Here is a 22110-nt window from a genome sequence, read left to right as displayed (position 1 = left end):
AGCACACTTTCTAGCCAGCCCAAATTTCAACCTCAAGCAGCTCATGGGAGCAGATCTCAAGTGCATTCCTTGATTGAGAGCTTATCTAGCCTTTGCTACCATTCAGGGAGGCAGGACGCTGAAGCATCCACCAGCGAGATTGACTGGCAAGCATTTGATGCACAGCAACGCACCGCTGCCAGATTGTCGCATGCTGATCAGGCACGTTTGATTCTTGACACGGGCAGGTAAGCAGCATGCAAGTTTGTTACTTGTCGTGCCATGCTGCTGCGTCTTCAAACGGAGACGTCTCTATGGGTCTCACAACCTGCTCTGGGTCTATCACAGGCATGGAGTCTTGTGTACGTTCGGCAGCTTTGGTGCCTGGAAGGGTTTTCCAGTGGGAACAGTCGTCGAGTACGCCATGGATGAGTCAGGCAGACCAGTGTTTGCCTTCAGCTCTCTATCCAGCCACACACCGGATATTAAAGCTGATCCTCGCTGCTCACTGACCGTCACTGCCCCTGGTTATCAGGTGTGCTGATTTTACAACAACTTTAAGCTGCAGAGAAGGCTTTTGCTTCTGCTGCTTGACAATTACTACTGCAACTTATGATGTTGACATTCTGCAGGGCATGTCAGATGCACGAGTGACTCTGACCGGGACAATGTCATTGCTTGAGGATAGCGACATTGCAGATGCCAAACAGGTCTTCCTGAAGAAGAATCCAGGTAAAACTGTGGACGTTGCAACAGCAGTTGGCAAAGTACTCCCTTGGCACCTTGCTGTTGACATTAAACGCTGAGATCAATGTTCTGCATTTTCATGGCAGGCTCCTTCTGGGTTGATTTTGGCGATTTTTCATGGTTTCGCATGGAAACAATTGTCACCGGACGTCTTGTGGGCGGGTTTGGCCGAATCAAACAGGTGCTGACTTGAAGCAGTGCTTGTCTGGGCAGTGGCATTTCTCTTTGGCTGATGATGGGGGCTCAACTGTAGTTTTCTGCCATGCATGACGCATGCCATAACCAAGCTGTGTTGTCTCCTGCAGATTTCTGCTGAAGAGTATTTATCGACTGGTCAGGACCCAGTGGCTGGATTTGCACAACCCATAGCGTCTCACATGAACGCCGACCATGCTGACTCAATCGTGGCCATGGTCAAGCACTATGTGGGTATAGCCGTGCAAGAGGCCAAGATTGAGGGGCTTGACAGGTGAGCTCTCCCTCCAATCTGCCGATTCAGAAAGGCATGGGCAATACTTTGTATGGCTTTGCATGTTTGATTTTTTGCATCGCTAGGTTGTCCTGTGAGCTGGCTGCAGTGCTGGCATGACGGACTCGGAGCTGCTGGTCGCAGGCTTGGCCTGGATCTGCAGTGCCAAAGTGGAGGGAAATCATTCTCCTGCCGATTGCCATTCATTAGACCAGCAGAAGGACGCAAGGACGTCAAGGACGTTATTGTTGAGATGACTAGAACAGCATCAGCTGCATCCTGAATGGTTGTTCATGACAAAAGCTGTAAGTTAGAGATGAAATTGCCGGCTGGCTTTATGTATCATTCTGATGCCGTCTACTTTCTTTCCTGCAAATGTGATTTTTGCATAACTTACAACCCTTAATCTTGATTGCAATCTGTAAATGACAAGAATTTTGTACTGCTGTTCGGAGTGTTGTCAGTCTGCGTCAAAGTAGCGCTCTTGGGCGTCTTGATTGGCAATGGCCGCCCAGTCCTCATCGAGGCTTGTGTCTGCATCCACCGCTGCATAGTCTATGTACTTGCCGTCTCCCCCTGCCAGAAACCTCGACTTCATCTCACTCAGGAAGATTTCAAAGTCATTGTCATGGTCAGCACTGCTGGCCTCCTCCTGCTGCTCAAGATCATCAGCTTCCTCCTGATGAGATCCCATGGACTGGCCCTGATCTGCCATCCTGCCACCGCCCTCATCCTCTTCTGAGCTTTCCTCCTCTTCCTCCTGTTCTGATCCCTGCCGCTGCTTCTGCCTGGAGGCCTCCTGAGCTGCTAAGCGCTCTTCTTGGTAAAGGACCTGCCGCTCGAGTCTGCTCAACATGTCCCCCTCTTCTAGTGGCCCAGAAGCAGCACTGAATGACGCGTCTCTCATGTGCAGCTTGTGCAGGTCAGGAGCTCTATGCTTCATTGCTTCCTGTGCATAGAAAAGGTGCGCTTTGTATGCAGCTCATAAATGCTAAAGTTGGGGGTTCTCAATATGTGCAACATGCGAAACGACTGCATGTTGGAATCACCTCTGAAAAGTACTCTCCCTGTGCTTCTAGGCGATTCATGAGAGCGACCCTTCGATTTCGGGTCAAGCATTGCTTGTCCTTGTCTTCACCCTCCAGTTGCTTGAGGTAGAAGTCAATTTCAAAGTCATCAAGACGCAAACTGTGGAAATTCAGCCTTTCATCCTGGCTTAATTCGCTCCCATAGCGCTCCAGAAAGACACCAGGATCCTTCTGTAGCAAGTTGATCAAGTACTTTTCCTTGTTAGTGCCTATAAGATTATCTCCCAAGTTTCTCGGTAGGCGGATGGGCAAGTCACGAAGGCGTGATGATATATCAGAGATAAAATCATCTTGCAGCTTCCCAGCCATCTGTCAGTTTATTGTTATGGACAGAGTTTGTGTGCAAGATTGTTTCATCAGTTGCGTTTTTTAAGGTCTCTCCCATACATTGCCTTAAAAGCAGTCCAATCCACTTAAACGAAATATAGTCTGGATCGTACCAAGAAGTTGTCCGGGCCCCAATCTAGGGCAAGAATGATCGAATGAACTCTTCTCGTGGGGGTTGATGAAGTTGATGCGCAGCTTCCTAGTGTTGCGAAGCTGGTTTCTTTCTTTCTCCTGCAGTTCAAGTTGGACTTCACGTGAGAGCAACAGTTTTAAGGGCCATTGGAGCACCAACAAGAAAGCAAAGTGCAATTGAGGGAGTCACTGTTTGCAAATCAGCATTGCTGTCAAAGCCATGTCTTAGCAGGTCTTTTCTGGATGTCATTTCCTCAAGAGATCTGGCATCGGGCAAGGAGGATTGGAACATTAGCGAAATCGCTATCACACGTCACTTTGCGTTCCATAACAGCCGGCATCACAGCTCTCGTGAGTCGTTCCCCTGACATGACCAGATTGACATCCAACGTCCAGCACCCTCCAACTCCTGCACAGTCAACAAGCTACTACTCTGCAACAGCAGGTCATGCCCAGCAGCACATGAGACAGCATCACCTATAATTATGTGGCTGCAGGGAATTGTTCAAGAGCTGCCAGTAGAAGCAGCGTCAGCTGTGAGCCGCCGCAGCCATGGAGTTGTGAGGTTCCCCAGCAGTGTGGAGGAAGTCATTTCTGACAGCGTTGGAGTAGGCAAGAAAGGCGGTCTGCGGCAGCGAAGCACTTCCCTCTTGCATGAACTGCGGTCACGCTCTCGCAGTGTCAGCCGTGGCGGGGTACAGGTCCTGCCAGCCCTCGATAGCGATGCAGAAGGACTTGACACTTCATCTTCATCAGCCAAGGTACTTCTGCAAGAATAAGTCAGATGCCTCTGTTGTGCTGTTGGCGACAAATGGCTCATGAATGTTGTTGAGTGGTTGCCCATGATGAACGCTCATGAGCAATCTGTCAGGTGAGGAGGAAGGGGCACGAAAGCTGGCAGCAGAAGGTGCAGAGCCTCTTGAAAACTTCTGGAGCGCTGGGCCTGGAGGAGGCCATCCAGATTGGGCAGCCGCAGGACACCGACGGGCTGTCAGAGCCGCATCGTTCCAGATCAGCACATGAAAACGAGCGTGAGGGGCACCTTCAATATGATCAGAATCAGGCAAGCATCTGCCCAGCTGGCAATTCAATAGTACAGAGTTGCCTCCTCCATGTACTCACAAACTGACATTGTCTGTCTTGCTCAGCATGAAGATGATCTGCCTGCAGGCTATCGCTTATGTGGCATCGCGGATGCCAGGCTGCTATGCCGCGATCTACAACATCATGGATGAGCTGAGTGTGCGGCTGCCCCTCTTCCGCCCGCGCAGCATGCTGGACTTTGGGAGCGGCCCAGGCACCGCTGTGTGGGCTGCCCAAGAGGTCTGCGCCTGCCCTAGCAGAAGCCTTCAAGCCGATGCTGCTGCTGTGATTAAACCGTGAGCAGCCACTGAGGATGTTGTGTTTATTCTCCAGGTCTGGGATGGGTCACTCCATGACGTTCTGGCTGTGGAGGCATCGCCTGCCATGGCTGCCTTCGGGCAGAGCATCCAAGCTGCCCGCCAGAGCAGCCTTGAGGAGCCTGCACAGCATTCCCAGCGAGGGCAGGTCAGATGGGTTTATGGGCTGCCGGGGCACTCTAAAAAACGACCGGGCCGAGGATCTTGCGGCAAGACCAGGTACCAATCAGGTCGCCCACCAAGGCATCAACATCTCTTGTTGGTTTTACAATGCAGTGTTGAGTGCAATTTCCCTGTGGTATTTGGCATTACAAGGACAGACCTGGAGGAGCATTGACTGGCAACTTCAGGCCATCTGGGGGGGGGCGGCAGTATGACATGGTAACAGGCGCATATGTCATCGGGGAGCTTGACTCAGAAGAGGAGCGGCAGAGTACTGTTGACGCGCTGTGGGCCAGCACAAAGCACCTTATGATTTTGGTGGAGCCGGGCACGCCGACTGGATATGCAAACATTATGGCGGCCAGGACCCAGGTGCTTTTTTCCCACCAGAACGCACCTCATTTGTGCTCCTGAAGATTGCTGTTATATGGGTCCCAAGAACACTGCTGACGGCGTTGTCCCATTTGAAAATCCTGAGAATCCAAAAGTTTTACCTGTACAAAAGTGGCAAGAATACTAAATGGCTGCGTGATCGTGTGTTCAAGGTTCTGGAAGCAAGCCTGCAAGAGGAGGGTGGCAAGATGGGGGCGCATGTGGTGGCCCCATGCCCTCATGATGGCGTCTGCCCCATGGAAGGAACGAAGAGCTGGTGTCATTTTACGCAACGCTTCGAGAGGAGCGGATTGCAGCGCGTCACCAAAATCCGCCCAGATGGTGGCCTGGCACGCACATATCAGGTACTATGGGGTCACTTTGGCTCGCTGCTGAAATACTGAAGCAACCCCGCATGATTATGAAGTCTGAATTTTGCAGTGGGTCATTGAATACGCTCTGTGACAATAGAACTTGGCATTATCCTTCAGACTAGTCCTCAGAAATTACAAAAAGTGTCCCTGTACTTTACAATCTTACATCGCTGGCCCAACTGGTGCCTTGCAGGACGAGCGGTACTCCTACGTAGTGATCAGAAAGGAGCCCAGACCGGAGATGGGCAGTCCGCTCAGCATCTCTCGCCACCGTCAGGACGCTGCAGAGCTGGAGAGCCATTCCCCTTACCTGCCGTCGCCCAACTCTTGGCGCAAGAGCGAGAGCAAGATGCGCCAGGCAGCCCAGCTGCAGGAGGTCCTGGACGGTGAGGCTGCTTGTGCCTGCTGGTTTTCATTCCTCCTTCCTCCTTTCTTGGCGCTCGCACTGCCTGGTATGTCTGTGCGTTCTCCCCGGGAATCCCACACCCCACATGATGCACATTGTTCGCAAGTCACACTGTATTTTCATTGACATTGGGTCGCTGGGGGCGTGCAGGGTTGCAAGCCAAGGAGGAAGCTGCCAATGAGGAGGGCCCGTCTGTGGAGGAGACCACTGAGTTGCTCATCAGGCAATCGATGCAGGCTGGGGAGGATGAAGATGATGAGGATGCCTTGGAGTCCTTGTCAGACGATATGCTAACGGAAGGGGAAGCCATAGATGAGCCTGATGTACTGGCAGAGGGCAGTGAGAGCATCATCGAGGCCCTTGAAGATGAAGAAGGAGAAGGTAGCAGCGCAATTCATTCAAGGGACGTGCAGCGAAGCGCACATGCAGATAGTGCTATTGAAGCTGCACTCGAGGCAGAGCCACAGGCAGTAAATGAAGAAGCAGATGGGTCTGATGGTGATGGAGAGGATGAGTTTGAGGTGGACAGTGAGGTGGCGGCTGTTGCGGCAGCTGACAGCTGGTCGTGGGGCCGCATCATCCGCAACCCTCGCAAGCGCAGCAAGCACATCATCTTCGACGTGTGCACGGCCACCGCCTCGATGCCCCTCCACCAGAGGAAGGAGCTGAATCAGAGGTGGCTCGGCGGCAGTCCGCAACAGGGAGACAGGGTGGGAGGCCGGAAGCAGGATATACCCAGGCGCCTTGGAGGGGAGGGCGCCCTTGTGCGGCAGGTGGTTGCCAGCTCAGACAAGCGGACGTGGCTAGGCCCGGCAGGGTACAGACTGGCCAGGAAGGCGCGCTGGGGGGACCTGTGGCCCACCCACTATGCACAGAGCTGCGGGACTGGTGGCAAGGGTACTTAGCACAGACCTTTCAACTAGTAACTTACTTTGAAAGAGTGGGACCGTCGGTGACCGGATGATCATCATGATGGTGTTGAACAAGTTGTGGGCCGCAACCAAAACTGCAGCAAAGTCTAGTCATAAGAATGCTTTGAAACTGTTTGTTGTATTGCAGAACAATGAACACTGTCGAACGAAGTCGAACACCTTGCTAAGTATTGTGCATGCATGATGCCTCCTGTTGGCAGGGAGGATCATGCATGCTGCCTTCACAGGAGCCAAATCTGGCCATTGAGGGTTATCAGGATCAGTTCGTCAATGTCTGGTCGTTTGTAAAGGCGACATGCTGTTGATGTCATCGGATAAGTAACAGAGGGATCTAAGTCGTAGCAGGTATATCATCACTGATCAGTTTCATGAAAGCTGAAGTATAAACATGGCTACAGCGTCTGTCAAGCTACAAAGCATAGTTCATCATGGCCGATCTTATTGTCCATGTATCATCACGTGTCCATCATATAGAAACTCTCCAGCATTGAAACCGAAGAAATTCGTTGGGAAAGCCGGCAGGCCCATGTGCTCTGCAGCAATCGTCGAGACAGATGTACGAAAGCAGGAGTACTGTTGGGCAGAGGTGGACCAGTTCACTGATTTGAATGACAGACTGGACTCGTCACCGATTCCCTTACCCCCCATCAAGGAGGCAAAGAGGGTCATCTTGGTAAGACACGGGCAAAGTACATGGAATGCAGAAGGCCGCATTCAGGGTAGCTCCGACATATCCGTGCTTACCAAAAAGGGGGAATCACAAGCCGAGACAACACAACAGATGGTGCGATGCGCAGAACTTCAGGGTGCAAGCCCACAGTCTGACATGGCTTTGCAGATTTTTTGGCTAACCTTTCCTGCAGTCTAGCCAGAGATGAGGAGTGAATAAAGAAATTTTGGTGAGCACCAAAATACATTTGCTCGCAGTTGAAAGACGACACCTTTGATATGCTCTTCCACAGTCCCCTACAACGTGCAGATCAGACTGCGCAGATCATTTGGGGCAGCCGCAAGGGGCCTGTTGCGGTTCTGCCTTCTCTTCGGGAGATCGATCTATACTCGTTTCAGGTAGGGGCGCTGTATCTCTGTCCTTGTCTCACATTCCTTTGAAGGCTGCACCTGTAGCATGCACAGCGCTCTTGACCAAAACTTGCCACTGCTGATCCATCTACCGGAAACACTGAAAGGCCATACCTGTCACAGGGGCTATTGAAGCATGAAGGCAAAGCCAGATATGGTGATCAGTACAAACAATGGCAGAAAGATGCAGCAGAGTTTATGATCAACGGCCAAGCTCCTGTCAGGTATATCTCTTGTCTTCTTTCTACTCAAGACTTCCTGTACCGCACCAATGGTGTCCCACAAGGGCACAGACTCTCCTGCATGTGCTTTCACTATAGCTCTGCAACCCTTCACTCTCTTCCTGCACGGCAGTTGACTCCTCGGTTCTATCTGCAGGGAGCTCTGGTACCGCGCATCTTTGGCATGGCAGCAGATTCTTGGGGTGGACGATGTCAGGAGCGCACTGGTCGTGGCTCACAATGCCGTCAATCAGGCACTGCTGAACACTGCCCTGGGACTGCCGCCGACCTTCTTCAGGCGCCTGACTCAAACAAACGCTGCAACCAGCGTCATTGACTTCCAGCCAAATGGGGACAACCCTCCCACACGCGTCATCGACCGCATAAATCAGGCAGGCGCACTTTGCACGAATATGCTGAGTGCGCAGCAAACATGACATATTCACAAACCCTGTGTAGAGCATATAGCAGAGCTGTGAGCTCCAGAGTGATGACTTCCATGCAGGCGCCAGGCTCCCCTTTTGGAGCTGCCAAGCCGGGCAATGGCCGCCTCGTCCTTGTGAGGGTGGGGGTGGCGGAGGGCTTCAAGGAGGGAACGTTGCTGGGGACGCGCAACGACCCCCTCAGCACCTTGGGCAGAGTCCAGGGCCAGAAAGCTGCCGAGCTCCTCATGGATATCCAGGTGGGCCTACCTTCAACAATGGGTAATTAGTATGGGGGAAAGCCTGTACGTGCTTTTTATTTACCTGGTGCCCTGCTGCAATGCTGACATTTCGTGTGACGTGCACGCAGATCGATGCGATCTTCAGCAGCCCAGTCGAGCGAGCCACAGAGAACGCACAGACAATCGCAGACCTGCAGGCGCTTGCTGGCTTCCCATTCCCGTCGGTGGAGGCGCTGGGAAGCCTCAGAAACCGCGACTGGGGCAGCCTGGAAGGCAGGAATGCCTCTGAGGTGGGCTGCTGACCCCATGGCACCACCCTGCATGGGGGGGAGCAGTGCACCGTCCTCAGTGGAGGCTAGATTGCTCGCATCTGCAGCCACATATGCAGGTGTGGCTGATTTACTAGTATTGCATGCAGGTGGGAGTGGATGTGGTGGGGGCGGCGGAGCAGCTGGGGGCGTTCTGGCAGCGCAGCGCGGACGCGTGGGCGCAGCTGCAGGAGCACTGCCACAGGGGCGGCGGCAAGACAGTGGCCGTGGTTACTCACTCGCCGCTTATCTCCGCCATGCTCTGCCACTGCCTGGGCCTGGGCCCGTCCAATCTCTCCCTCTTCCGCACCGGCGGCGGCAGCGTCACCATCATCGATTTCCCCGACGTGGCCCAAGGGGACGGCCTCAGCCACGGCGTCGTGCGCTGCACCAACTTCACTGCGCACCTCGGCCGCTGGGCGGTCCCGGTCACGCGTGACGATGTGGAATATGCTGTCTGCGGCGTTGACGGCTGCTTCTGAGCCGCAGTGTGAGCCATTACTCGTGGTGGTGTCACTGGTCCCTGAAGTTGAAAGTACAGGGCTGACAACGTGTGTGATTCGACGACTGAAAGTGACTGCGAGCGGGCCTGGTGGCATTGTATACTGCTCCATGATGTGGAGTATGCTTGATGCACATGGCCTTCTGAGATTATATTATGTTGATTGAGTGCTCGAGGTCTTGATTTGCCATGTATGGCCAGCTGAGTGCCCGAGATACTGAAGAACCGATCGAGATCTTTAGGTTGTTGACCCAGTACTTTTGAAAGAAATTCGAATTCGCAAACTATGTTGTTCATATCTGATGCAAGCAAGCTCTCACGTGACTATCTCTCACGTGACTGCGAGTCATGTGCACGCTGGATAGTTGCATGCGCATGCCTCAAGGCAGGCCTTAGTTTGCTACATTACTAGAAAACATAAAAGTGCGCACCCCATCTTCCTCTTAATCAGTTCATACTTGCATGCTCACTCTCGAAAAAGTACCAAGGTCCTTGGAAGCGCCTTGGAAGCGCTGTGCCCCTAAGATGTAAACGGGTTGTAAACGGGTCCAGATTAATCTATCCTCCCTCTAAAGGCTTGCGGTGAGTCAGCCATTGGTCTTCATGGCCAAAGGAATCTGGTCCTGGTAACACATGTTATGTACAGAAAGGACATCAACCCGAAAATTGTGGTTTGTGTTACTATGTTGTCAACATCGGACCTGCAGTTCATGGCCTACGATGTCTGAAGCACAGGGCAAGTCTCAGGGCATGCTTGATGGCTGACGGGACCCACTTCGTATCTTGGTGTGGCGTTGCTAGTTCTCTTGTTGGAGGCGCCATACATTTGTTAGCTTGGAGAAAGGGAAGGGAAGCAGCCCAATTGGAGACTGTCGAAAAGATTGACAGGATCTCAGGCAAGCATCTGCTCGTCGTGCATCACAGATATACGTGCTTGCTATGGCTCCAAGGTGAATGATCAGAGACATTAATTTGGCTTTACTTGTGGTGTCCATTCGATCCAAGCCTGTCATGCTAACCAGCAGATCTGAAAGGCAAGGCGAAGCAAGTGCCCGTTCTAGTAGCTGTCAGCGGGAAAGTATGGACCGAGGCCCCACTAAAATGCGAGTTGACCGGCAGAACCGCTGCCATCGCAGAGGTTTGGGCACTACCAGAGCGTTTCACTTTGTTTGCCTTGCTGACGCTTCATGGCAGGAAAAGGGCCAGTCACTCTGTAACGAACTGTGACTGGCGGAAGCCCTTGAGATCGTGCTCAGAGTAGTATGTCTCAGATCTGGTTTCTTATCTGAATTCTTAGGAAACTTAAAAAAACCACGTTCATGTTGGGACAGGTGAAGGAGGAGCAGCAGTTCTTGCGGCAGATAAACAGCGGGGAGTGGGTGCGTGACCAGCATGTCGTGCGGCAGACGTGGCGGGAGTCGCCCTGGTGCCTTGAAGATGCTTCCCATGCGCGCCTGCCCGTCGTTCAGAGCCGCCTGGCGCGCCGACTCCACCTGGAACTGGCCGGTGTGATCCACCCCCACTCCCATGCAGAGGACTTCCCAGGTTGTCTTTATGAGCTGCTATGGGTCATCTAGAGCACAGATCATAAGAACAAGCGCAGCAATCCATTCTCATTAGCATAGAGCTCTGATCAGCAGTGGCTAGCGCACCCAACATGGACACATACAGGGCGGATTTTGAGTGCTGCTCGCTCAGTCAGCCTCTGGGCCTTCATGGGTGCGTCATGTGCAAATTCTTGCAGAGGAGAGGGAGCAGCGCCATCTTTGGCAACGAGATTTCTTTTCATGTGCTGGTTCATGTCTGCAGATTGGCGTTCCTGGTTCTAGCAGCCCTGGAACGTTTGAAATGGATAACATGGGAGCCCGTGAGGGGCTCATTGAGGTGGGGATGTGGGGAGAGTGCAGGGGACCTGTTCACGCCGGCGGAGAAGAGCGTGTCGCAGCGGGCAATCGACCACCTGATGGGCTGGCGAGTGCTGGGGCAGCGCCACAAGGAGCACATCCTGCCAGTCGGCGCCACCATCACCGCCATCGGAGAGCTTGCTGCCTCCTCTGCTGACGGCGCCGCCTGCAAGGGCGCCATCCCCCTCGGCTCCGGCGGCTCCGTCCTAGTCCTCCAGGTCAGCGCGCGCAAGGCCCCTCCCCCTCCCAGAATATCTGCTTTGCTGGTTCTGAAGAGCAATTAATTGTAGCCTGCCCAGATAATGTGTGCAGCAAACTGTGGTCTATGGACGTTGTCAGACAGATGTGGGAAACAAAGGTGCAGGTGATATGGCCTGGCCTGGCTCATTTATTAAAATTGAAGCCAAGCCAAGCAACAATTAGAGCATGCTAGGGCCAAAGAGAGGCCAGGACTGTCTATAACCTTGGTCTGGATGGCATGCAAAAGAGTAGTATGTGCATTTGCAACAACAGCTGCAATCTTGCATAGCTCTTTTGGCCTGTCAGGGCTGTCAGGCTTGTGATCTGTCGTTTTCCCATGGCACAGGCGCCCAAGGACGGTGGGCCGTTCATCCTGTCGTACGAGAAGCTGCCAGAGATTGTGGCATCCCTGAACAGGGTGTCCCACGTGTGCAAGTGGGTGGCCAACTGCTTCATTGGCGCGGGAGCCATCCTCGTCACCGTCAAGGCCGTCCAGGGCGCCTGCAGATTCCTCCACCGCCGCAAACTCAGGTCGCTCTAATTTGCGTCTCCTGCACGAGAAACCTCCTTGTCCGCCCAGTATCATGTGTTGCCCACGATGTGCGTCCAGGTGATATGGCCTGCCCAAATGAAATGATGAATAATGAATTGGTTGCTAGGGAGCTCAAGACAATAGACAAATTCACATCCAGAAAAGGCACAGAAGACATGTCCTCAAATGCAAATTAGTCTCCGTGTGTGAACCATATAAAGTTTTGGCCTCCATTGTGCCGTGCCTGCCGTGCCACCCCTTTTCAAATGAATGGATGTGCAAGTTATATGTGCAAACTCAGAAAGAGGATATCCTGCATTTGCAGGAAGAGGCTGGATGCAGAGGCCCGGAGGCGCAGGATAATGCAGCAGCAGAATGGCGCCCATGCAAACGGGCATGCAGCTGCCAGGGCAGGAGTTGAAGTCAATGGCGAGGAGAGGATTCGGGAGCACGACCTGTGCTCGGTGTGCATAGACAGGGAGGCAGACACGGTGTTCCAGGCGTGCGGCCACATGTGCGTCTGCGAGCACTGTGCCATCAACCTCGTGCGCTGCCCGCTGTGCCGAGCCAGGTCCCGCACAATCCGAGTGTTCCGCATATGACCCCGGTCAGACAAAAAACCAGTGTATATTGTCAGTCGCTGTCTTTTTGAAGGCCATGTGCACCGCTACAGCGGTGCTTCAGAGTGTATCAGTTTTGCATCTGGAGCCTCAAATTCATTGAATTACCTTTGAGAGTTCCCGACCTGAATGTCATGCAAGTGTAGATTAGATAGGAGGAAGCATGATCAATGCTGCAAAGCTATAATTTCCGCTGAACCTTATAACGGGCAAAGATCCAGCAGAAAGTGTCCCAGAATTTTAAAACATGCGTTCTATGAGGATTTTCTAGGATTTCAGGAAGCGCTTTTTGAAAATTTCAGGCCTGTCCATGACTTTGAAATAAGTCTAGGGAACCATTATTGCAAATTGATCTCATCAATGCGACTTATTAAATAAAGGTGCATGTGGCTCCAACCATACACGATTCTGTATGCTTACTAGCCATAGTATGCATATGCCCAGGCCTGATTCAGTCTCAATGTGTTCTACTTGGCAGCATTGTGACCGCTCCTTACGTTGTTAGAGGACAAGGTGCAGAAACCTTGACCGTCTCAATATATGCTATCAATGTAATAACTTGGCCTCCCCGCAAAAGGAGGCCTGCATGTCATCTGCTGCGAGTCTTGCAATTTCTTGCTACCATAAAATGGCTTAGCTTTCGCGCACTTGTCCAGCTTGGTCCAAGCGTAGATCCGGAATGAATAGCAGTCGCTTCCAGCGGGCATAGATCACAAAGCCTGTCATATCATGCACTTTGTTGCCTGAATATCTTCTGTTGCAGAGCATAAACAACTGCAAATATACAAAGACATGCAAAATTTTGTGGCATTTGCAACTCCTTTGGAAGAGTTCAGGAGTGAGAGGAGAGGCGATGACGCACCAATGAAAGACAACAAACCAATGATGCATGTCACCAAGCATGTCAATGGGAAAGCAGCCTGCATTGGCATCAGCAGTAAGACTTTCACAACCTGATCTGTGATTGTGTGCGCGTGATACCCAGCACAAGATGAAACCTGCATGGGTGAGGGTGAGGGAGTGCAAACGCACCATGGACTGCTGGAACCAGGTTGGCAGAGGTGAATTCATGCCAAAGAGCCCTCCTGCAACGGCAGACCTCATTCATCAGACGATGCTGGTCAGCATCAAAGTGAAGGGATACTGAAATTCCAAGGCTTGAAGCAGCGGGTGGGAGTGCTGCTTAGGATTGTGTCACTCACCGACCATAGAGACAAATGCAAAGACGGTGGCGACAGCTGTGAGGAACAGATCCAGGGCAACCAGCTCATTGCGCCTGCAGCACACACAATGCAGGACATCATCGAAATGCAGAGCTTCAGAATTGCTCTTGACCCACAAAAATATTGCATGTGATGCCTAACAGAGATCATGGCCACCTGTGATCAAGCTCCAGCGCCAATTGGTCCTCTGCACTTCTCATGTGCTCCTCCAGCGCGCTAAGCCGGTTGATCAAGAAATCCACCTGCAGCCAAAATGCTAGAGTGAACGAGTGCACAGGGCCCCAAAAAACTTGTCTTGCACACAGGGGCAGAGAGTGAAGGACATGAAAAGGGGCATGCCTGAGCGAAGTACGATTCTAGCAAATTCTCGCAGGCAGAGATATCCGTGAGGTCTTCATCTTGCAAGGCATTGATCAGCCTCTGTGCCAGCTTCATGTTGGATATCTGGGCCCACAGCGCTCTGCCTGTCTTCTTGTGGTCAGCCTGCATCACACAAAGAATAAAATTCTCCTTCTCTTCTGAACGAAATTGGCAGCCAGCGCCGTTACTGAGGTCGATGTATGCCAGCAAGGAAGAGTAGCAATTTCCCACGGGGGGGGAGTTACTTGTGCTGAGAATCCTCACCTGCTCACGAGAGGGGTACTGGGAAGCTGGGGCTGATGGTGCACTAGACAGCTCTGTTGGTAGCGATTCCTGTGCAGCACCATCAGAGGCATCGCACATATTCTGGTGTATCTGAATTCAGATAGCACACTGTGATATTGGGTGGGCTTTGCTGCGTTTGAGGGTACCTGAGTCCCAAAAGATGGCGGTGGGGCTGACACTGTGCGATCAGAAGCTATGGCAACACGCTGCTGCGGCCCTTGTCCCTGGCGCTGCGCAGGTTCCTCACTCTGCACAGTCGAACTTGAAAATATTAGCAATTTTGAGCATCGAACAACCTCATTTCGGAAGCAGGAAAGGTGGTGTATCGGGCCAACAGGAATGCACCAGAGCTTCTGCCACCAGCAGCTCATCATCTTGGGATGCATTCTGGGTCGCATCCCCGCCAGTGTCAGAGCGCGCGGCTGCAGCTTCCCTTGCCGCAGCCTTGCGGCCCAGGTACATGGCAGCAATGTCCTCGTCATCATCCAATATGTCCTGCAGAGCCTGCCATGCCACATAGAAGGCTACTTGCAGGCCGTCTGATCTGTGGCTCAGCTTTCTTCGGTAAATTGACGCATGTCAGCTGCTCTGCAGAATGTTGAGAACGACAGATGTACCTTCCGGACAATGACCAATCGGCCCTGCATCTTGCGAATGGCAACCTTGCAGCTCCTCAACTTTCCCAGCTCGTGCCTTGACAGCTGCAATGCACAGCACAGATCAGATGAAGGTACGCATTACACATGGCCACAAATATAACAAATGCCAACAAGTGGAGCAGGGCAGGTACAAAATGCACACCTTGTTCAAGAGCGACTTCACAATTGGAAACGTCCGCTTCTCGAGCGCCAGAGTCTCCACCTCCCAGGATCTCACAGCGGTCGCTAGGCCGTGCTCAAGAGCCCTGAGCTCATAGGGCAGGAATGTCTCCACCCTGGAGCTGTGGTGGGCAATGGCTGCCTCAACTGGGTCCAGCAAGGAGGCCAGCTCTTGAACAAAGGTATCGTTGGGCGTTGGGGATGTGGATGCAGTCAGCGACTGTCCAGCCACAGGCGAGCTCAGCAGTATCACCTGGCGACATCACAATCAAGGGTCATGCCCCCAAATGCAAATTCGTCTTCAGATATATGCAACTGCATGAAATCTTGGTGCTGTCGGTACCTCATCCTTTTGAATGAGCATCCTCAGGCTCTCAATGTTGAATATGATTGCGTTGTCTCGGATGAAGATGGAGGATGGCGACTGGGACGTCATCACAGCAGGGTCCAGGATCCGCAGGTCTCGCACAGGAAGAGACAGGCGCATGCACAGCTCATGCTTGTCCACCTGTCCACATGCCAATTCAGGACGCCATTGAGCTGGATCACAATGAACTTGCAAATGTGCTTGTGCATGTGTCGTTTGCAAGCATGAATTCGGAATTCCTGTCGATGATCTCACCCTGCGCTGGCTGATTTTGCCAGTGGCATCAAGAATAAGCCAGGATCTCTTGGCTCTGCTATGGGCGCTGTGCAGGGCCATCAGATTCCCGTACGAGCTTTCCTCGTCAATCTCACGGTAAGTTGGGACCTGTTCTGTTAGGAGGGCTTCGTAGTCATTGGAACTTGGACTGGGTCTGGAGAACCCCATGCGTCTCAGCAAGGATCCCACCATCTTGCTTGACTAAAGAAGACTTCAGGTAGTGGGATATTTGCACAGCCTATCCATCGCTCAGAAATGTGAGGCTAGTGCTTTGCAACGAGGGATGGCATTTGCGCAAGTGACTATGCAATGGGAATTAAGCGCCCCTTCCAGCTGGAGTGCAGTACACACTGATGTTAGTATCCAACACAGGGTCTGGTATAAGGAATTAGACAATTGTGTCGTGATATTCCATCTCAATCAGTTGGTGTCAGCTCATGAGGTCAGCAGCTTCCTCCCAGCTGGGAGCTGCAGCTCCCCTAGGCTAGGCGTCGCTGATCTCCCAATGAAATGTGCACATGACAAACATTCCTAGCGAATCTTGAAGACCAGCTATATGCTACCCAATGGTGAATGCCTACTCGTGTCGAGAGAAAAGGCACCGCTGTACCTTCACAAACAGTACATTCTCTCCTCGTACCTACTTGGTGCGCCCCTTGTTTGCTGATCGAACTGGTTGTACTCCATTTTTAGGTGCAATCATTGCAAATGGGGCTGTTAAAGGTTCTGATGTCGTAGGAGGATCGCATGTCGAAGCTGCAAAGCGTACTCTCTTTAACTTGACGAATGAAACACTCAATGCTTGGACAACAATAATCTCTTTTGTACTTGTCAATGTACTGTATTTCAAAACGAGGTGAGTTTCCTCATGTGGGCAACGCGAGCAATGCGAGTGCAGCTTTTCAGAACCTGCTTGCAACCTGTCTGCCAATATTGGTTCACATCGAGTGATGAGAGCCTTCTTGCTCTTCATCTGCTTGAGCATCATCGTATGCAATCAGGTGGGGGGCGTCAAGGGAGGAGAATTCTTACTCGGATGGGTGGGTGCCAGTTGACTTGTTCTATGTCTCCGGCATTGTCCATGCTCCATTCTCGCTATCCTGCAGTCTGTGGTTGGGGCTCTCCATCGAGTCCAGGGACTTTTGGAGACAGCTGGATGTGTTCACCATCTACACAGCTTCAGGTGACATCCTGTAGGCCCAATTGGGGTGATGCATGGTCATTACTTCCGTAGTGCGCCACACTGCAAAATGCTTACTCTCAAGCTGCTCACAAGGGTGATGTTGCTTTTGCAGTGTTCCGAGGAGCAGCAATTGCATGGTTTGTCTTGTCAGAGGACATTTACAGATTGTACATCATTGCGCTTCTAGGCGATTACCTGTACTGTATCACCTCAACAATGATTCTGCGGCGGATAAAGAACATTCCGCGACGCGAGCTGGTGTGGGACATTGCTGGGATGTGTGCAGGTCAGCCTGGCCTTGTCAACTTACCCCAAAATGCCCACTTTTCATGCCCAGATCCTGCAAACTTTCCAGGGGAATGCCAACTCCATGGGAATGCCAACAAATAGCAAAGTGCTGAGATTGTCTCTCTGAATCGCCCGCCACATGCAGGTTATACGTTTCCAATGGGCGTCGCAAGCGCATGTGAACTACTTGATGGCGAAATTGGGCCTTCAACATATCTGTTGGTGGCGGTTGTCCTATGTCTTGGCTTGAGCGCTTTGATATGCACCAAGAACATACCCGAGAAATGGAAGCCCGGAGCCTTTGACATTCTACATTCTCACGCACTGATGCATGTACTGGTTTACTTGGAGTATTTTTTTGAGTGTTTGTTCATTCGCCATCATATGAGGAAGGGGTCAGTTGGTGGGTGATGAGCCCCCTTGGTTTTCAGCTCGCAGCGCTATCAAATATTCTGGCTTGAACTCAAAGTATAAGGTCTTAACTCTGTTGTAGTCTCAATGTTGAAGACTAAGAGACCATTAGCACAAGATGTGGAGGGGGTGACAATTTGATGGCCAAGGACAGCATCACCTTGAATAGGAATGAATGAGTTCCAAATCATTCCGCCGGCTGGCAAAGATCCATATGCATATGCATCATGCGATAACCGTCATGACTGATTACTCATTAGTGGAGTGGACATTGTGACATGACAATGATCATATGAGCCTTTGGGATCATATCTTTCCAAAGGACTTGCTTCAAATAGATGCATATGGGTTGAAACCGCGAAGGGGTCATCAATCAAAGTGGCGCAGGTGTCCACCGCCTAAATCAGCTCTAAGGGTCTTACAAGCACTTATTGACAGATATCTCTCCAGGGTTCACAGGGGCCTTCATTCACACTGTCTCTGCTACAAATGCTCTCTTCTACCATTCTGGCTCAATGGGCGTTGTGTTGCTGTCACCACGTCATGTGTTCTGCATCAGTGCGACACTTTAACACCAAGGTCATGCCATCTCAGGCTTCAAGGAGCATGAGCAGCAACGCCATTCTCTTTGGCGCGACTAGAGTCCAGGTCTCCACCCGTGATCGTCACGATCTGGTCAATGATGCCTTGGAGTGCAGCTCGGCTTGACATGGCGCCCGCCGCCGCATCAAAGGCAGATCGGCCCTCCTCACCTGCACCCACCCACACATCTCTTCTGCACTGCCTTTGCACCACCACCTTGAAATGAGCACAAAGTGTTCTGTACAAGGCCATTTCGCTGAAGGGGCTGCAGCAACATGTCATGCAGGCAAGCATGCACTGCTGCCCCTGGCTCAAGATCCTGCAGAAACATGGAATGCAGACGTGCTTGCCTGCCAGGCTGAGGGCTGGGTCCAGGGGCACCCGGCCCAGGAATGGGACGCCCATGTTGGTGGCCATGCTCTCTGCGCCGCCCTTGGTGGCCCTGAACACGTCCGACTGGACCATGAGACTGCCCAGATCGGGCGCCACATGCCGCAGGGCTTCCAGTACCGCCGCTGTCACGTCCGCCGGCTTCTGTGATGCGTCGTCAGAGACGCTGAGGAAGCGCACGGTGTCCACCGACTGCTGCAGCCCTGACATGTTCTCCACCACGCCCAGCACTTTCAGACCCACCTGCATGCACCAGGCACAAGCTTGCATCTATTGCATTCTTACATTCACCTCCTGCAGAAATACAGCCGCTGGCGTGGCGAAGCCACGCTGGCGGCCATGTCCTTCTGCGGCCATCGGGAATGCCAATAGCACTGGTAAAGGTGTCTCTCATGTTTTGTGGAAATAATGAACCAGGATGATACGGCACAACATGATGCACTTTGAAAGAAAGTAAATGCCACAATAGATTGATGGGCAGCACCTTGTGGCAGAAGTTAACTTCCTTGCGCACGTCAATGATGGACACCTCTTGGGGTGTTGTCACGATGACTGCACCATCCACGTTAGCTCCCTTGAGGAACTGTGCGATGGAAATATGCTCGTCTGAGGTGCCTGGGGGAGCGTCCACGACCAGGTAATCCAGATCTCCCCAGTGCACATCCTGCCATGGCACAGCGTTGAGAATAATAGCTTGAGATCCCAGGCACAGATTACTTTTACAAGGCAATGATCATTGAACGCAGGTGTGGCACCTGTTACCTTGAGGAATTGCTTTATGAGGCCATTCTTTCGGGGGCCCCTCCAGATGACTGCATCATCTGGGTTTGGCAGCAGGAAGCCGATGGACATGACAGCCAGATTGTCCTCAACGTACACAGGAGACCAGCCCAGGTTGCTCCGATGGATCTCCTCGTTTTCCAGGCCCACCAGCTTGGGCACGCTCGGCCCACAGATGTCTATGTCCAACAAACCCACCTGTGTCGACGATCATCAAGTAAGGAGGGCTGAAGCTCTTGGTGCAGTGCTGGACAATGCAGGGATGGTGGATGATGGACAAGGCACTTCCTAAGCGCACCTCGAGCTTCTTCGCAGCCAGTGCAAAGGCCAGCTGTGTTGCAAAGGTGCTCTTGCCCACCCCGCCCTTGCCGGAGAGCACAAGGATCTTGTGCTTCACATTCCGCAGCCGCTCCTCAATCGCCAGAATCTCGGGGTCAGGACCCTTGGGTGCTGAAGCACATGCAGCCTGATTCGGGCATCCCGCACAGGACTCTGCCTTGCCTGCTTGCTCACTCTGGGTTCCCACGCAATCTGTGACAGAAGAGGCACGAAATGTCAAATAAAATGTAGACTAATCGATGTCGTGCTCGAAGGTTCAATTCGTATGCGTTTTGCATATTTGTGTCTGAGCTTGCCAAGACAGTGGAGACACACTGATGAACACCAGTGCCAACACAATGCATGATCTCATACAAGATGTCGTGTGATCGAGAGCCAGTTGTGAAATTTCAAGTAAAGATAGACGAGTTCTCTGTCATTTCAACTCTCTTGAGCGTGGCCAAGAACTTCAGCATCCCTGCACTTACGTTCGTTCGCGTTTTCGGGCACAGCGGCTGCGGTATCGCCGCCAACCATATTTTCTTATCAAACAATGAGTTTCTGTGCAAATTTATTGCAAAACTTTGCACACGCAGTGATTGAATATGTGCATTGGTCCGATTTGGAAGCTTCTGTTATATGACGTAAGAGTTTGGAAAGGTTAGTCAGAACAGTCAGCTAGCACGTGCAAATTGAGCAGTTCCATTTCTTCTCTGACAGATCTTCATGTAGATCTTCTCAGACACAGACACCTTGTGGAGACAAAGCAGGGTCCACTTGGGCCGGCTGCCGGCTGCGGCAGCACTGCGCAATGTCTGAGATCTGGCCATGGCTGCCGCACCGTGCGTGACACGTGCAAGTGCCACTCAGTGAGTGCCGCAGCGGCCTAGTAGGCTGGGGCACGGCAGATATCATATGAATAAGTTCAACCATTGACATTAAATATTACAATTGAACTGTCCTCATTGTCAATATTAGCAATGTATCTCGAAGTCAGGGCATGCACTCACAAGCCGTTATGCTGCAGATCATCTATCATCATCTATCATCAAATGATTTACTGCCAGTGGCACATGTGTACACATGAAAACACCGGCAACTGTGTGGACTCAAGTTATATTCCTTTGACTTGTCCAGTGCAATTTCCTCCAGAAGCACCATGCCTCATTGTCATAACTCTCAGTGGTCAACAGAGAGACCCTTGGTCAAGATCACAGCAAATGTTCCCTCCACTTGAAGGCATGTGAGGCCGCAGGCCGTGCATAACAACTCATCATGCTTGTGACCTGCCTCATGCTGTGCCTGGCATTTCAGAATTCACAGCGGCATCTGGCAAAGCACAGGACAAAGTCCGTGCACGTGCTTCTGCAAAGAGTTTCTTCTGGAGCGCAATCTGCACCATGCACCAAAAAAGTCAGTTATTCTTAAGACGTACTGCCCAAAATTTTGTCGCTTATATACAGCGTCGAGAAGCTGTGTGAGCACAAGCCGAATGTCCACACACCTGCTCTTCCTCGCTCATTTTATTCTGCTCCGCTGCCTTACTGTCATGACGCTTTAGACCTGCGTGCAACGATAGCCATGATGAGCTGATGTCATCTTCTTTGTCTCTCTTGGGACATAGAAAACCTTGTCAGAAGTGGCATTCATTTGGCAGTTGGTCAAGACAGCTCACTTCTCTTCTGGTCTGTGTCTTTGACTTCCTTCAGAAAGACATTAACATCTTCCAGGAGCGAGCTGAAACCTAGGCTGTCAAGAGCGCGCACGACATGTTCAGGATTGATTGTGGACCTCTTCTCCTCCTCGCTCACAGTGTTTGCCTCTGAGTACACCAGTTGTATGAACTCTGCGTGACCCACAATGCATGCTTCAGAGACTGAGAAAACATTACTGGGATTTTGCAGGTCCACCCCATTTCAGATGCGGCAGGTTTCCGCGCATTGAGATCACCTCCACAACAATCCAGCAGCAGATCAAGAGTGTTGGTCGCTAGTCGGATGTCTTTGGGCAGTATTTCCTTCACTATCTTTTCCACCGTCGCTGTATTACACAGACACATCAGTGTGTGACAACCCACAGTGTTCCAGTCACCAACAGGATCAGCGATGTAAGGGAGGGCCCTATTGTCACTCTTTACCTCTTGGAAGAGATACATCCTCCATTTCAGATCAGCAATAATTCCAGGTTTCCCATGCAGACCGGACTAGATGCCCATCGCTGGATTTTGACGTCGTGAAGTCTTTGGAAAACCCCCAATTCAGTGATAGATTTAAAGGAGATTGTCCAAAGTTGATAGCTCGCAGAATGCTCGCAAGGAGAGCACCTTGTCCCACTTCCTGCAAAGTGGAAATGATATGTCATGCGCATGCG

General features: G+C 51.9%; 8 protein-coding genes across 8 annotated transcripts; 4 read left to right on the top strand and 4 right to left on the bottom strand.

Annotated features, from left to right (window-relative positions):
* Nucleotides 1-150: 150 nt before the first annotated feature.
* Nucleotides 151-1478, top strand: COCSUDRAFT_14199 (hypothetical protein; the record flags this gene model as incomplete). The annotated part of the gene is made up of 6 exons (XM_005649215.1): nt 151-227; nt 328-514; nt 612-711; nt 813-907; nt 1032-1195; nt 1340-1478. Coding segments are annotated over 6 exons (762 nt in total), but the record flags the coding sequence as incomplete, so codon positions are not given.
* A 96-nt stretch (nt 1479-1574) lies between these two features.
* Nucleotides 1575-2718, bottom strand: COCSUDRAFT_53051 (hypothetical protein). Its single transcript, XM_005649214.1, has 2 exons — nt 2245-2718; nt 1575-2144 (listed from the first exon to the last, which is right to left on the bottom strand). The coding sequence occupies exons 1-2, from the start codon at nt 2590-2592 to the stop codon at nt 1656-1658; spliced, it is 837 nt and encodes a 278-aa protein (XP_005649271.1). The 5' UTR covers nt 2593-2718; the 3' UTR covers nt 1575-1655.
* Nucleotides 2719-3227: 509 nt separating this feature from the next.
* COCSUDRAFT_62144 (Rsm22-domain-containing protein) lies at nt 3228-6361 on the top strand (the record flags this gene model as incomplete). The annotated part of the gene is made up of 8 exons (XM_005649213.1): nt 3228-3350; nt 3614-3773; nt 3944-4065; nt 4159-4290; nt 4515-4676; nt 4850-5041; nt 5244-5436; nt 5607-6361. 8 exons carry the CDS (start codon nt 3228-3230, stop codon nt 6359-6361), a joined length of 1839 nt encoding a protein of 612 aa, XP_005649270.1.
* Nucleotides 6362-6914: 553 nt separating this feature from the next.
* COCSUDRAFT_14103 (phosphoglycerate mutase-like protein) lies at nt 6915-9143 on the top strand (the record flags this gene model as incomplete). Its single annotated transcript, XM_005649212.1, has 7 exons — nt 6915-7172; nt 7316-7456; nt 7592-7692; nt 7847-8109; nt 8217-8371; nt 8482-8643; nt 8772-9143. The coding sequence occupies 7 exons, from the start codon at nt 6915-6917 to the stop codon at nt 9141-9143; spliced, it is 1452 nt and encodes a 483-aa protein (XP_005649269.1).
* A 1339-nt stretch (nt 9144-10482) lies between these two features.
* Nucleotides 10483-12441, top strand: COCSUDRAFT_62142 (hypothetical protein; the record flags this gene model as incomplete). Its single annotated transcript, XM_005649211.1, has 4 exons — nt 10483-10708; nt 11071-11285; nt 11654-11838; nt 12165-12441. The coding sequence occupies 4 exons, from the start codon at nt 10483-10485 to the stop codon at nt 12439-12441; spliced, it is 903 nt and encodes a 300-aa protein (XP_005649268.1).
* A 1212-nt stretch (nt 12442-13653) lies between these two features.
* Nucleotides 13654-15956, bottom strand: COCSUDRAFT_62141 (hypothetical protein; the record flags this gene model as incomplete). The annotated part of the gene is made up of 8 exons (XM_005649210.1): nt 13654-13735; nt 14035-14165; nt 14307-14375; nt 14474-14575; nt 14673-14831; nt 15129-15398; nt 15489-15653; nt 15897-15956. The coding sequence occupies 8 exons, from the start codon at nt 15954-15956 to the stop codon at nt 13654-13656; spliced, it is 1038 nt and encodes a 345-aa protein (XP_005649267.1).
* Nucleotides 15957-18070: 2114 nt separating this feature from the next.
* COCSUDRAFT_22982 (nucleotide binding protein) lies at nt 18071-20328 on the bottom strand. Its single transcript, XM_005649209.1, has 6 exons — nt 20229-20328; nt 19721-19953; nt 19405-19620; nt 19127-19306; nt 18603-18885; nt 18071-18422 (listed from the first exon to the last, which is right to left on the bottom strand). Exons 1-6 carry the CDS (start codon nt 20275-20277, stop codon nt 18268-18270), a joined length of 1116 nt encoding a protein of 371 aa, XP_005649266.1. The 5' UTR covers nt 20278-20328; the 3' UTR covers nt 18071-18267.
* Nucleotides 20329-20674: 346 nt separating this feature from the next.
* COCSUDRAFT_53049 (DR1-like protein) lies at nt 20675-22039 on the bottom strand. The gene is made up of 5 exons (XM_005649208.1): nt 21878-22039; nt 21691-21780; nt 21416-21586; nt 21245-21303; nt 20675-21133 (listed from the first exon to the last, which is right to left on the bottom strand). The coding sequence occupies exons 1-5, from the start codon at nt 21900-21902 to the stop codon at nt 21032-21034; spliced, it is 447 nt and encodes a 148-aa protein (XP_005649265.1). The 5' UTR covers nt 21903-22039; the 3' UTR covers nt 20675-21031.
* Nucleotides 22040-22110: the final 71 nt, after the last annotated feature.

The sequence above is a fragment of the Coccomyxa subellipsoidea genome (assembly GCF_000258705.1).
Source record: "Coccomyxa subellipsoidea C-169, whole genome shotgun sequence".
NCBI classification, from domain to species: Eukaryota; Viridiplantae; Chlorophyta; class Trebouxiophyceae; family Coccomyxaceae; genus Coccomyxa; species Coccomyxa subellipsoidea.
Note: the sequence above shows the minus strand (reverse complement) of the source record. Positions and strands in the feature narration are given on the sequence as shown.

What these genes read in the sequence shown, in the direction of transcription:
- COCSUDRAFT_53051 (XM_005649214.1), bottom strand. Translation starts at nt 2,592, where the DNA reads ATGGCTGGGAAGCTGCAAGATGATTTTATCTCTGATATATCATCACGC. An exon ending in AGGGAGAGTACTTTTCAGAG is followed by an intron (nt 2,145 to 2,244) that starts GTGATTCCAACA and finishes TTCTATGCACAG; the next exon opens with GAAGCAATGAAGCATAGAGC.
- COCSUDRAFT_53049 (XM_005649208.1), bottom strand. Translation starts at nt 21,902, where the DNA reads ATGGAGGATGTATCTCTTCCAAGAG. An exon ending in GCTGCTGGATTGTTGTGGAG is followed by an intron (nt 21,587 to 21,690) that starts GTGATCTCAATG and finishes TGGGTCACGCAG; the next exon opens with AGTTCATACAACTGGTGTAC. An exon ending in AGACACAGACCAGAAGAGAA is followed by an intron (nt 21,304 to 21,415) that starts GTGAGCTGTCTT and finishes CGTTGCACGCAG; the next exon opens with GTCTAAAGCGTCATGACAGT.
- COCSUDRAFT_22982 (XM_005649209.1), bottom strand. Translation starts at nt 20,277, where the DNA reads ATGGTTGGCGGCGATACCGCAGCCGCTGTGCCCGAAAACGCGAACGAA. An exon ending in AAGTTAACTTCTGCCACAAG is followed by an intron (nt 18,886 to 19,126) that starts GTGCTGCCCATC and finishes TGGTGCATGCAG; the next exon opens with GTGGGTCTGAAAGTGCTGGG. An exon ending in CCCAGCCCTCAGCCTGGCAG is followed by an intron (nt 18,423 to 18,602) that starts GCAAGCACGTCT and finishes GGGTGGGTGCAG; the next exon opens with GTGAGGAGGGCCGATCTGCC.